The following is a 15,185-nucleotide window of genomic DNA, read 5'->3' as shown; positions in this document are numbered from 1 at the left end:
TCTTATAGGCAGAATAACCTAGACAGAATCTCATTAGGAAATCTCACAGCTTGTACATTGCAAAGCAGCAGATGCCATTGGCTCTTACCAACCCACAGTCATGGGGAGAGCCCACAGAGGCCTTGCTGTTTTTTTCCTCCTATTTTCAGCTATGCAGCTCTTGATCAGCTCCCCCTCTGGGGATTCTGCTATCCCGGCACTAAGGATCCTGTAAATTGCATGATATCTTTTATTTTAATGGCTGAGTAGTATTCCATTTAATTTTCGGTAATGTACCACATTTTCTTTATCCGTTCTTAGGTTGAGGGACATCTTGTTTGTTTGCAGTTTCTGGCTACTATGAATAAAACTGCTATGAGCATAGTTGAGCAAGTGTCTTTGTGGTACAGTAAAACATCCTTTGGGTATAACAGACCTTTTTAAAACCTTCTCTGTTCTAGAATCTTTGATCAATGAGCAATCTCTCTTCCCTTTGATAAAGTTATGAAAATACAATTGATATTTCCCAGGCCAAAAGTTACAATCCACTCCAAGGATTACAGGTTAATTCTTATTCTGAGGAAATATGCACTATACAGAGAAGGCATATTTAAAATAAATAAACTTGAGATATATATTTTAATGAATAACACATTCAACCATACTTTCTGAACCACGTGTCCTTTATAAGATTAAGAAAACTCAGACAAGGTTCTCCAGTGTTCAGTAAAGACAAAGTAGTCTGCCTGGATTTTGAGTTATTCTCTTAGCCCTAAATTCAGTATTAAACCATTTGACATTCTTCTTAGACATCATTGTCTTCACCCCATGAATCTTTAGCTTCTTTATATATCTTTAATTATTTGTTTAAATTTTTTAAAGGCTTGTTTTCATTTTTTCATTTACCTTTGTCTGGATATATAGGACCATATATGTGCAGGTGTCATTGGAGGCTAGAGGGTGAAAGCTTTCCTGGAGCTAGCATTGACTGTAATTGTGATCCACTCTGTGTGATCACTGGGAACCGCCGTTCCCTCCAAGAGTGGCAAGTGTTCCTAACTGCTGAGCCATCTTTCTAGCTCCTTTATTCATAATTTTTAAAAGAATATTAATAGCTAAAATTTTAATTTCTGTCAATTCTTAATAGTTTATCCAATGATATCAGTAATTAAGGAAATGAGCTTGGCATAACAACCTGATCAAACAATCCCACTTTTTGCAATTCCTAGATATCCTGAGTCAATGCAGGACTTTTGTTTCATCGTCAAAGGCTTCCTCTGTGCTGGGCACAAGTGAGCAGTTTGTTGGTCTGTCAGGATGAGCTTGCTTCTGGTAATAGGGTAGAAGATAGTATTGCTTCTGTTTTATGACTCTTCTTTTTCTGTTCTCCATAGCTCTGTTCTAAAGCACGTGTCTATGTAAATGAAACTGACTGACTGTGCCTGTCCATTTCACAGCAGTCTCGGAGGCCCAACCTTAATTTGCACAAAATTATAATAGCTGCAGCCACATATCTCTTCTCCCAGTGGTTCCATCCCCAAACCTCAGCGATCTGGATGACCTTTCATGGCCTCAGTGCTATACTAATGAGCTAGTCTCTGTGGCGGCTTACACCAGACTCCAGTTTAAGAACCAGACAGGCAGATTGCAAGGTTGTATTTCATTTAAGCAAATCTAAAGAATTAGCATCTCTAACAAAATAACCTTGCTATGATTGAGTATTTGTTAATCCATGTAGGTGGCACTTGGCTAGTGCGTGGGTGTCAGCCTTCCAGCCTGCGTCTGAGCAGTTTGCCCCAGCGGGACCTCATGCTTGACCTGGCAGAAGTCCCATGCTGCAGCAGCTCTCAGAGTAGGCAGACATTTGAATTCACAGATTGACACCACTGTATACAAGAATGGATGTAAGGATCGACTGATTTCCCCTCTCATGATAGCTAATTTTATTTTAATTAAATTAGTTCTAAAGCTCTCAAAAAGAATTTAATTTTTCATTACCATTTCATTAGGTTCTCTATAAGGAAGAAAGAGATTCATATCAAGGGATATGATTGATATTCCAACACTTTAGAGAAATATTAAGAGAATATTGAAAGAATTTTAAAAGACTTAAAAAGGGAAACATTTAATTGCTAGGATGATGAAGGGTCACAGTGGGTTCCTTGAGGAAAGTTCAAAGACTTTTCAACACTTGGCTCAGTTAACTTTGCAGTTTTCTGAGCACCTGCTGTACTGATGTGGCTGCCCTGTTTTCTGTAATGATTTCCCCCTGGGATGGAGCACCAGGGTTTTGGCATATTTCTCAGGCTCTTTGGCATATTCCAGTTTGTGCTTGTTGTGTTCATCTTTGTGGCTTGGCAGGTGTAATTTTAAGACAGTCTGCCTGTGACAACTCTTCTAACCTTAGTGTGATGGATCGCATCTGTCTAAGACTGTTAGTGTGCAGCCTACAGAAATTCTCTAACTGGCAAGTTCATCTTGGGGGAGAAAAACACAGATGAGTGAAAACAAACAAACAAACAAACAAACAAACAAACAAAAGTCTCTTAAAAACTTGGTGATGTGAAGGGTGCGGAGGCCAGGGAAATCCAGTTTCATCGTGATTAAAACAAGGGAAACAAACCACTTCAAAATGAGATCCAGGCAGCTGGTGTCACAGAGGCCTGGGCTCCCCAGACACGCTGCCCATGCAGAGATGATGATGATGATGATGATGATGATGATGATGATGATGATGGCAGTGGCAGTGGTGTTGGTGGTGTGTGTTAATATTTTTCATTAATGATCATTTTGCCTTCAGCATTTTAGAGCTGAGGGAATTCTTGACTGAAATTAATCATATTCATAAATGAGAAAACATATTATTACATTAGTGGCTTTCTCAGGCTTTGTAGAAAGTTGAGTGCCATTTTCTATTGGCTTTACCTTGATCACAGGTATTTTATTTCATGCAGTTTTGGTGCTGGAAGTCAGTGACCCTTTTCTTCTATTAAGAAAAGGGAGAGAAAACTATCCCTGTCCTGTACTGCTTTCCTATCCCCATAGGAAACGGGGGCAAGTTTAACTCAATACCACATGATCAGATAACTCGGGTGGCTTTGTCTGCCTTTAGATTCCCCTGTAACACACCCTGGTTGAGGCCCCAAAGCCTAAACAGAGGAAAATTACATCAATGTAGGAGTAAAACAGAGAAACTGGCCTGAGAAAATGGTGAGTCCAAAGGGAGGCATGGTGAAGTTTCCACAGTGCTTGGAGCATGTGGGTTTTATTCTTGAACTACTGTCTGGCAGTGCGCAATGTCTGAGTAGTAAGAACTCGGTGGGTAGTGCACATAAGACAAACCTGAGAATGAGATGCGTGTGTTTCCTGTTGAATTGTGACTAAAAATGTGTCACCAATCTACTTTTGAGGGTAACCTTTGGAAAGCAGCTGTACATTGATAGAGATGGGGTGGTCATTCTGTTGGAATGTTTAATCTGTCTTAATCAATAATTCCACTTTTGAATCCTCTTTTTTAATGTCCCGTTTATTTTAGCTGAATGTGGAGCAAGTGTCAAAGGAAATGAAGGAACATTACTGTCACCAAATTTCCCATCCAATTATGATAATAACCATGAGTGTATCTATAAAATAGAGACGGAAGCTGGCAAGGGGATCCATCTGAGAGCCCGGACCTTTCAGCTGTTTGAAGGCGATACTTTAAAGGTAAAATTCTCTCTAGGCTGAAACTGAGGCTCCTCCTTTTGGAATCCATCACCAGCCTACTTGGCATCATTATCTGCTAGCCATCTTCTATGTATTTAGTCATCTATTTGTGTCTATCTCTAGGTCTATCATCTATCCATCATCTGCCTATTATCTAGCTGTGTGTCTTCCATCTCTATATGACTTTGTGTCTATCTGTATTTATGTCTCCCATTATCTACCATCTGTCTATCTATGAATGATGTACCAACTATTTATCAGCTAGTTATCATATATGTATATATATATATTAACTCTTTCTGTACTGATCAATCCATTCATCTATGTGTCAACTTACATGGAAATATTAATGTACCTTTAATTACGTATTATTTAGTCCTATTTATCAGTTGAGTGATTATAACACAGTAAAATGTTTAGACTTGGAGATCATCTCTGTAACGGTAGACCAACACTGCTATGTTATGTATCCTGAGAAGATTATTTAACTTGACACTTGGCTTCCTTGTGTGTGAGAGCATGCAATGACACTGCCTTTCCTGGTTGTTCCAGTGTTATGTGTAATGCATAATAACAGCTGTTAAAAACTGACAGAGCCCTCATCCACTCTTTTACCTAGATATTTTTAGTTGTCAAATGTGATTACCTCATTTAGATTTGGAAGGATCTGGTATAGTGATGAAAGGAGGCCAGCCCCTGTCCATAGACAAGGCACTGAGTAAGCAGGACTCTCACCACAGAACAGCAGGGTACCAGGTACTGTCTGATCAGATGTGATGTGTAGCAGAAATATCCTTAGTGCTAATGTTTCTCACGTAGCTCCCTCTTCTCCTGAAACTATTTCAAAAATAGGACCTGTGGAAGAAAAGGAGACATTGGCAGTCTTATCCCCAGGATAGTGGGGGGGGGGGGGAGGAAGGCCTTGAGGAAAAAGAAAAAAGACATAAACCATGGAGCTCAGCCCCTGATCCTTCTTGAGAGAAGAAAGGGATTGTTTAGTTTAAGGGGCTTACTTGTGTCAATGGAACACTGTGTTGACATCCTCTGGTCCTTTCTAAAGTTTCAGATTTTGTGAGTTAGGCTCAGCTCTGTGAATGCAGCAAGGGCATCTCTCAGATGCTGTGGCTTCAACTCACATTAAGCTATGAATGGATTGAGCAAGTTACCTCAGAGGAATGAGTGGCCACCTCCCTGCTGGCACTCCTTCACTCGGGGCTGAAGACACTCCTCTGTGTTTCCACTCCACCTCACAAGGGGTGTCCTGTGGGTTAGAGACTCCTCTATATTAACTCACCTTACTTCCTCCCATGCCCAAGACAGCCTATTTTTCAATGCCATAATTTAACAGAGTCACTACTTTTTCAGGTTATTCTTTCATTTCAATAGACTTTCAAGGTCCCATGCTGACAGCATGAAGGGCTGTAATTAAGCCGGGAAACTAGCAGTCTCACTAAGGCAAAAGTTAGGGTGAAAGTAGGAAGTTTCTGGATTCTTTGATAACCTCAAATTTAGAAGTCAGTATGCCTTTTAGATAAACTTTTAGGTAAAACGTAAATATGTTCTGTGTAGGGGGTGTGACTAGACTATTGGAGCACAGGCAAGGAAATAAGTAAGTAAATACATGAAAAAAGGAAGAAGAGGAGGAGGAGAAGGAGGAGGAGGAGAAGAAAGAAAAAGAAGAAGGAGGAGGAGGAAGAGGAGGAGGAGAAAAAGAAAGTGGTGGCAGTGGTGGTGACTACCTTAGATACAAAGTCCCCACAGAATGTGAACAGGCTGTAAGAACCCTGTGGGCCAGCAGTTGGAGATGGCCACAATCAACCTCTCCCTAGCATTCTGGACAAAAACAGTTTTGCTCAACTGCAGACAGTTGAACCCCCCCCCCCCCACACACACACACCCACACACACACATTTAATTGCAGGGAAATTGCCCAGCCTTTAAAATGCCAATGCATTTTTCTCACACTTTGTTGAGTTCTACAATAAATACTTAGGCTTTAAGTAATCTGTTTCAAGTTCAATCATCTTCTTGGAACTACAGGCTGTTCATACTCGTCCTTCACACCACCATGGCCCAGCAATAAGGACTTTGATTTTATTTGCACCTCGCAGGCATGCACAATGTGAACAGAAGACAGAACTCAGTTATCCCATAAGTTCCATGTAAGGAAGTCAGTGACTCAAAAAGAGCTACACGGCTCAACTCTGTAAGCCAGGAGAGACCTCATGAGAACGCTCAGCTGTGGCTCCAGATGTCACATAATGAGTGGTGACCTATATCCCTGTGGGTATAAGAAGCAATTAAATGCCAAGTAGGGGGCGGGTGGGTGCAGGTTGCTTCACAGATCCTTCCACTGTGTGGAAAGAGAGACCCAAAGATGCTTTTCTTGGCAACCACACCAACTCTCGAGCCTGCTGCTGGGGGCTGATGGACTGAGGCCAATGGATGCTCTGAGAATTAGCAAAGTCCATCTCTCTTCTCTCTCTCTCTCTCTCTCTCTCTCTCTCTCTCTCTCTCTCTCTCTCTCTCTCTCTCCCTCTCTCTCTCTCTCTCTCTCTCTCTCTCTCTCTCTCTCTCTTTCTCTCTCATGAGTGAAGACAACTGTAAGCCCCCATTTTCCCTCTACAGTCACTCGCTGCCCGTCAGCTGCATGCTCATCCTCTGAGTGTCCATTCAGGAATGTTCATAGCTGGGCACAGAGCTTGGGCTCTAGTGACGTGAACATGGTTGAATAATTTTCTGTCCTGCGAATGGTGGGATTTACACACTTTTTAAAATTATGGACAGTGAAACTAGATCACTTTGAGTGAGTTACTGTCTGTGAATCCTCTGAGAGTTTGTCAGAAGGCTCCATCCTGTAAGCAGGGGGTCAGTGCCGAGCAACAGGCTCATCTGTGTGTAGTTTGGTCTCTGCCACTGCAGTTCTCCATGCATGTCCATACATAAAAAAAGGCCTGCTACATGGAGGGACGCAGTAACTTTCAGAAGGACTTGGACATAGCACCCATTGTTATTTTGAGTGTCAGAAGTCTCCTTATAGCTGGCAGAGCCACATTTTAAATCAATGTTTATTCTTAGAACAGTAGCTTGTGATAATCTCCTTTCAGTAAGGAAATGGTGTTGGAGTCCGCAGCTTAAGGGTTTGTGTATTTAAATGCAATGGAATTAAGTAACATAATTGTTTTTCTGTATGCATTTTCTCTTTATGAGTATACACACGTGAGGTCAGCCTGTTGAGCACCGTAGGGTGTATGCATTGATGAAAGGGAGATGACTGTGAGGGAGCAGGAGTTAGGCAGACTCCCAGGCAGACACATGAGAAAAGTGACCACAGATAAATAGTGAATGTTAAAAAAAATGCCCAGCCTTTTTCTCACCCTCCTGACCTAGGATAAAGATCTGGTAAGCCTTTTATCCTTCACTCCATCCAGCTGACTGGTCCGGGCTGCTCAGAAATATTCAAAAAAGTTTACTTGAAACTGTGGGCCAATTGGCTCCCATTTCATTGTCTAAACTGATGAACCCACAATAAAGGGCAGGAAACCTATCCCAGGGTATCAGAAATACAGCCCTCCGGGGGAAATGGCCTTTGATTTCTGGGTTCTCTTCCTACTTTGCGGGGAGGTTGTCTCTGTCTCTGTGTGTCTCTGTCTCTCTGACTCTCTCTTTTTCTGTGTGTGTATGCTTCCCTTTTAATAAAGCTAATTACCTGTTGCTCTGCTGTATCTGAGGTTTTTTTTCGGAGTTTAAATTCTAAAGTTAGTGGGAGAATGAACCTGGCCAAAGCTTCTATAAGGCACCTTGGTGGAAAACAAAGCTCTGTGAGGAGGGGCAGAAATGGGGTTGGGTCAGACATCAGAAGAAGCTGTACAAGTCTCTTGTGGCTGTATTTAGGTTCTTTAAGAAAAGCTGGATTCTCTTCAAGAAGATCTAATGCATTTTTAATGAGGCTTTCTTTCCATGAGACCTGTATCCACAAGGTTTTCATCTCTTGGTGAGAGAGGTGAAGGACAGCACCACTCAGGACACCACCACCACCAGAAAATGAGAGGCTGCCACACTCAGTGTGACCAGAACATGCAGGATAGAGTCACACTGTGTGCAGAGTGCTGTGGGGAAGAGAGGACTGTGCGTCCCAGGCTCTGCAGTAGTCTCATATAGTGTGCAGGGCTGATTGCCTCAGAGGGGAGAAGGTATCCTTTATCCTAAACCTCTGGCCTGCATCCTCACCTTAAGTGTCTGTTCTGAGCCTGGGTACTCTTTCTCCAACTACAGATCACATCTCTCAACTTCACACCACTCAGGAACAGTATCTCACCCACAGGATTTCATAGCAAGCTCTGCTGCTATCCTGCAATAGGACCTTTCTATTCCAGTGCGTTCACTTGCCAGACTTACAAACAGTGATGGTTTCAGCACTGCCATGTCTGAGTGCGTTAGACAGAGGAGCAAGAAGAACAATGCCTATGCCTCGGCCTATGCCTCACCCAATGCCTTTGAAAGGAAACCCTGTGAAAAACAGGTGATGAGAAGAATAAAACAGTGGATAACAGAACCTGGAAATGCACAGATGTTTAATTTTAAAAAGATAAAAATGGGTCCTCAAATCAATGGATGGAAAATGATTTGGGGGGAAAAACAGGAATCTTCTGTGTGAGGAAAGTAAAATAGGTTATTTAGCTCTATCATTCATCCGTATTGTTGTAAAGTGAGTTTGAAGCTCTGGTTGAATCCTCACCTGTAAGGTTAGGAATGGTTTGTTAAATCGTTGCCTAAAAACAGGGCTTAATAAAATGGGGGATCTCACTCTGTCTACTTTCCCTAGGTTTACGATGGAAAGGATAGCTCCTCAAGGTCATTGGGAGTCTTTACAAAAAGCGAATTGATGGGACTGGTGCTAAATAGCACCTCTAACCACCTGAGGCTGGAGTTCAACACCAACGGGTCAGACACCGCCCAAGGCTTCCAGCTCACCTACACCAGTGAGTACCCTATGGCCAACCACACTTTAACTTGGTTGCTGTTAGGGCACACCTACTACCTAGCCTTACAGTAAACTTACATGATGGATTTGTTTGCTAGCTGTACACTGTGCTCTGACTTGAAGTTTTAATTAATCTCCATTGTTGACTGGGCAGTAACTTGGGCGTTTTAACAGAGGTGCTAGTTTTAAATTGATCTATATAGAAGATTTCCTAATTTAATAATGAATACCTTTGGCCTGAAAAGGAAACATCTTGTAACATTTGGAGACATACAAACACAGATTTTTTTTTTGTGTAGTGAATATGGTCAAAACCTGATGAACATGCATGTGAAAGATTTAGAGAGCATATTTGATATAATTATAAGTAATCGTTAAAGGACTGATTATGGTATGTATTTTTATACACACAAAGCCATATATGTATAAGCATATATACAATATATAACAACTAGGCATATGAAAGATTTAGAAAGAATATATGGTATAATTAATAACAATCTTTAAATCACTGATATATAGTATAAATACATATTTGTATGACATTCTTTTTTGAAATTGGTTTACTGTTCCTATGTGAGTTGATGTGCACCATGTGAGTGAAGGAGCCAGAGGGTATTGCGTTCCCTGGAACCAAAGTTACAGGCAGTTCTGAGCCACCTAATAAGGGTACTGGAAAGTAAACACAAGTCTCTAGCATAAGCAGTATGCACGCAATTATAGACCCATGGCCACAGCACTGTGTGCATGTTCATATATGTATTTAACCATATGCGTCTGTTTCTATGAGCAGAATACCAGTGTATGGAAGGGGGTGTGGTCACTGATAAGGACAGGGCCATGTGTTGCTTTGTATCAGTAAATGAATCTGCTCAACTAAGATCAAAAATATGGGATGAAATTCAGATTGTTATCGATCTGATAGTTTTTGGCTTTGTGATATTGACTCTGGAGCCTGAGAAGTTGGAAATTTCCATGTTTTATCGTGGAAGTGCATGAGAACTGTCAGAGCTGATGCTTCTGTTCAAAGGATAAACATATGAGGGACAGGGAAAGTCCCAGTCCCACAGATGCTATCCTAAGCTAGTACAGGTGTCCAACAAGAAGATGAACTACCTCAGGCCCTCCTCTGTAGATGACATCCCAGTTGAAGAGTTGAAGAACTTTGGACAAAAAAGGACTTAGTGCCCAATTTTATGAAAAAAGCCACTGTTTCCTGTCTGTGAATAATGCTGTTGGAATAAACAGGAGGGCTTGTTAGCTAATTCACACATGTAGTAAGTAACAGTGGACATCAGTATTCATTTGTGATTACAAATCTCTTTAGATGAATCTCACTTAATATTCTGTCAGAAGATCCTTTGGTCTAAGACAGAGGGGGCCCTCCTCCCCCTCTATACGGTCACAGGCTATCAAGTCTCATCTTGGTTGCTTGCTTATTCTTTCTTTGAGTGCCACCAGGCCTCCCCATTAAGGGGAGGTGGTCAAATATGGGGCACCAGAGTTCATGTCAGAGTCAGTTCCCGCTCTCCACATAACTGTGGAGAATGTCCTGTCCATTGGGTAGATCAGAGTGGAGGTTCAATGTTTACTACTTGTACTGTCCTTGGTTAGTCCAGTAGTCTTAGACCTAGGGGAGGGGAATAGGGTGAAAGTGGAAGGGAGGGAGGAACAGGAGGATACAAGTGATGAGATAACAATTGAGTTGTAATCTGAATAAATTAATAAAATTAAAACTATAGTTAAAGAAACCTCAGAATAGAAAAAAATATACTTGGCAAGGAAAAAAAAAGGTCCTTTGCGAGCTGTTGCCAAGCCCCTGTGGGGTGCTTATAGGCGGCACACTTCCTTGAGAGACCCCTTTCCTACCCGGTGCTCTCCATCTTTCAGTTTGATGGCTTCCTTCTTGCGTGTCTTAATCTCCATTTGCTAGCTCCACATCTTGGAAGAGCATAGCTTTGATTGTGGAAAACCTTCCAGTAGTGTCCGCAAACTAGTATATGAAGACAATATGCCCACACTTGGCTAGGTGGCCCTGTAGTTATTTCCCCAATGAACACCTTTTCTTTCGGTACTTTTTCTCACCAGCCACATCTCCTGTTGTGATTCTTTACTAAAAGACAGGAAATGTTCACCCAAGCCACCCATCTGTTACCTGCCCAACACACTCGTCCCAGCTAGCAAGTGGCTGAGCTCCCAGGTGTTCTCCCAAGGCTGTCCCAGAAAAGGCAGGGAGCCTGACTTATGCTGTGCCATTGCTTTTCCCACACTGGGAACTGCTTCCTGCCTCCAGTTGGTGTGACTGTTTATCTATGGGCATCCCGTGCTGCATTCTCATGGGTGTGTGTGAGGCATCTGGAGTCACCCACGCTAGATCCTCAAGTGACCAGCTGTGAGATTAAGAGGAAATCACAAACCATCTCCATCCTTTTGATATCACCTTCACTTTTTTAAAACAGCATTTGGGAGATCCCTGTGCTCCAATCCCTGGATCTGGTAAAGCATAGAGAGTGCTGGCTTGTGTCTGTGGTGACCACCATCACCACTGATGAGGCTACTCCAGTGTCATCTTCCCAGCTCACCCCTGCCTATTTAGATAATGAAATTCTAGGTTTCTCTTTGACATTTAGCCCAGCTGATGGCCTTTGGGTCTTTCTGGTTCACTGAGAATTTTTCTTAAGCGCTCCATCCATTGTCTGTTTATGGGCACCTTGCAATTATAGGACCCGTGTTTTTGTAAATACAAAGTCTGATGTTCCATGAACAAATAATTGGCAATACTTGGTCTTGGGGTCGCAGCAGGTTCGGCTGGGCAGGGGACTGACCTTCCCCACCCTGCCTCTCACCCACAGTCATACCTTCCTTGTTACTATCCGAAGAGTCACAAGCCTGGGAGTTTTGTTTGTACAGTTTTCTCAGAACCTGGTCATGCTGTCATGTGGAAATGATAGCAGTAATATAGACAGGATGGTGACAATGGCTGTAGAATCAAAATACTATTGATTTCACACGAAGGCCCTAATTTTAAGCACTCAGTAATTAGATTTAAGAGATCCAAAGCTCCCACAATGTAACCCAATACCCGAAACAGGTTTTGATTCCTGAAGCTAGGATCACACGTGATCTTAACTGCCCTCAATAGGCCTGCAGCCACTTCTTGCTAGCTTTGCATCACTTGGGAAACATCAGGATGTACAGGATTTGGATGTACTAATGTGCACACATGGGTGGACTTTACTTATCACAGAGAGTGAATACAGAGCTCAGTAAGCACAAAGAAGTGCTTAGAAATAAGCCTAGACAATATTTGAGTGTCCTTTAAGACAGATTCATGCAATTCCTTACTTTGTTAGGGTCCCAGGTCTTGCTAAATCACTATTTTTTCAATGCATTTGAACATTAATCCAGATCTTAAAGGGATTTTTCTGAAGCTTCACACAAGGAGTAGTGTGATTGAAGTCCAGAGCTGCCCGCCTACTAACTTGCAGGAATATTGCATGACTGCTCTTAAAAAGATAATGTATCCACTGACTGATATTTATGTAAACAAAGACACTGTCCAGGAAGAAAGAGAAAAGGTCAAGCTTGAGCCAATTTGTAATAAATATGTAAACTATTTAGCTGTTAAGCTGTTACTACTGCTTAAGGGGTAACCATGGACACCAAAGGAACACTTGCAAGTAAACCTCCCTTGGAAACAGGTGTGTCCTGGACTGACTGCGGGACACTCCCATGATGTCACCATATCTTGGATCTATTTCTTATAGTCTCTTTTAGACCATGGACAACAGTGTCCAGTTTGCATCCCTCTGCACTTTACAAGGATGAGCAATCTGCTATGACCTGCAGAGGGGGGATGATGAAAGACACACAGACACAGGTGCAGAAAAGCTGGGGTTGGGTGGGTCGCATGCTCTGATGGGATGCACAAGGGGCAGCCTGGAAACACAATGTGTTTATTTCATACACTGAACAGAGGAGGCAGATTTATCATATACAGTTGAAAGAGGAGGCAGGTGTACATCCAGGAGGAGGATGCTGCAGTCTATACTCCCTGTACACATCACCAGCATCTGCACATGGGCCAAGGGGATGGCTCAGCCGTTTCCATGGGTCTGAGGCCTTCAGGTCCTTGACACAGCTGTGTTTATATCAACAGTGTCCATTCGCTCAGGGCATCATCCATTCTCCAATGTTCTGAAAGGTGATGCAGAAAAGGTCCTTTCCTCTCTCGGGAAGACTGAGTGCCCCATCGGGCCCAGGCAGGGAGGAGGAAGAGCTGCATTTTATGGGTGTTTTTGTCTTGCTTTCTGACAATCTTTACAAGATTCCTTAGCTGTCAGCAAATACTGCAAATTGACCATGGTTATTCTGTTTCTTGCAAAATATTTTGAAATCCTATAATGAATTCATAATTATCTTTAAAATATATTGTCCTTTTTTAATTTTGTAAGAACATCCCTAGAATAGCCATTTATTCTAAAGAAACTCTTCTTTGGGCTGGAGAGATGGCTCAGGGTGTTAGTTTTTGGTGCACAAAGATGAGGACCTTAGTTCAAATCCCCAGAGCATATTAAAACCCAGGCATGGCTATGTGCCTGTGACCCTGTATCTACAGGGGGATCACCCAGGCATGGCTATGTGCCTGTGATCCCGTATCTGTGGAGGGATCATCTGGGCATGGCTATGTGCCTATGATCCCATATCTACAGGGGGAGCACCCAGGCATGGCTATGTGCCTGTGATCCTGTATCAACATGGGGAGCACCCAGGCATGGCTATGTGCCTGTGACCCTGTCTCAGCAGGAGTCAGACACATAAGGATTACTGTCAGTTCTCAGCTTTACCTCAGGTTCAGTGAGAGACCCCATCCATCTCAAGAAACTAAGGGAGGAGTCTAGATATCTTCATATGTTCATTGGTATGCACCCTCAAAACACACACACACACACACACACACACACACACACACACACACACACACACAGAGGTACATTTCAGTATAGGCCCTCGCAGAGATGCTGAAGAAGAAAACTGGCTCCTGCTATGTTGTGCATCTAGTTGTTTAAATAATAAGAACTTAACAAATTCTTGCCACAGTTTAACCCAAGCAGTTCCTACGTAGAAGTGGAGAAAGAGCCACAGTCCCAGGGTGTATGTCCAGCTGTCCGGAGTAATCCCTCTCCCTGATTGCCAGGGACTGTGCAGATGCTATGTAACTAAAGGCCACTGGGTGTTATTCTGAGTCAGATCACAGCTGTGGCTTCTGCTAGGCAGGACCTGATGGTGGAGGGTTGTGGTCAGAACTTGTGAAGCTGGTCACTACAAAGGAGGCTGCTATCTATGTACAGAGGTAAAATACAAATGCGCATCTGTAGAGTGTATCTGCAGGTGTGAGAGAAGTCAGGTCGTGGCTCTGATCCCTAGAGAATGATGTGGTTAAAGGTGCTCATCACTGTACCCAATTGCAGATCATATTTGAGTTTGACCATTGCCATATTGTTGCAGGGTGTGTGTGTGTATGTGTACATGCATCGGTGTGTGTCTCTCTTTGTCCCCCTCTCTCCTCTCTCCTCTATCTTTTTCTCCTCAACCCCCTTCTCTATCTGTGTGTGTGTGTGTGCGTATGCATGTGTGTGTGTGTGTGTGTGTGTGTGTGTGTGTGTGTGTGTGTGTGTGTGTGTGTGAGAGAGAGAGAGAGAGAGAGAGAGAGAGAGAGAGAGAGAGAGAGAGCACAATTAGTTTTACACAAGAATGGATCATGATTGAGGTCTAAAATATCCATGGGAAAACGTTCTTGGTGCTAGACATCTCTCACCTCATTCCTTAGGATTGGATTTAAATGCCATTTTTCTATACGAAACTTGCCCACTGTTTATTTTCCTAAGCAAGAATATTGCTTTTTTTTCTATGTCCTAAAAGCTCCAAAATGTTTGTCTTATCTTTTGGTTTTGCTAATAGGATATGATCTGAGGAGGATCATAACCCAGTCAACCTCACATTGCTGACACAGAGACTTCAATAAGAATCAATAGACATGGCCTAGAATTTGTAGAAAGAAGGCATGCCTGAAATCAAGGGGATTTTCAGGAAAGACAACAGAGTCTAGGAAAGATGTGGAGCTTCAAATGGCCTTTGAGCACATGAGACCCTGTAAGAAAGCTCAGTGGAGAGGAAGATGCAGATGCAGAGAAAGCAGAATGAACCGAGGTAGCCTAGTGAGGAGCTAATCACAGAGACCTTCCAAACTGTCCCCATCAAGGTGGCACACACAGTGGGTGAGCGGAGAAGTCACGCAGAACGCTGGCAGTCTGAGAAGGGTGAGCTCACGCTGGTCCAGATGCCACTATTCAAAGAATAAATATGGCTACAAATGGCCCTTGTGATACCACCACCATCCACAAAGACCTGAGCATAAATGAAGTCTGCCTGCTGGCTTCGCATTCATGGGCAAAACCCTGAGCATCAATACTTAGACATCAGCACTCGTGTGTTAAGTATATAAATTGAATATTTT

General features: G+C 42.7%; 1 protein-coding gene across 2 annotated transcripts in view; it reads left to right on the top strand.

Annotated features, from left to right (window-relative positions):
• CSMD1 (CUB and Sushi multiple domains 1) overlaps window positions 1-15,185 on the top strand; it is a 1,521,983-nt gene that overhangs the window by 1,260,268 nt on the left and 246,530 nt on the right. For both annotated transcript variants that reach the window (XM_084758080.1, XM_084758079.1), the window contains exons 22-23: window positions 3,515-3,684; window positions 8,510-8,666. In XM_084758080.1, coding sequence (XP_084614206.1) covers window positions 3,515-3,684; window positions 8,510-8,666 — 327 coding nt within the window. The remainder of the gene's footprint in view (window positions 1-3,514; window positions 3,685-8,509; window positions 8,667-15,185) is intronic.

The sequence above is a fragment of the Acomys minous genome (genome assembly GCF_964271855.1).
Source record: "Acomys minous genome assembly, chromosome: 15".
Classification (NCBI taxonomy): Eukaryota; Metazoa; Chordata; class Mammalia; order Rodentia; family Muridae; genus Acomys; species Acomys minous.
This window is presented reverse-complemented; position numbering and strand designations above follow the sequence as displayed.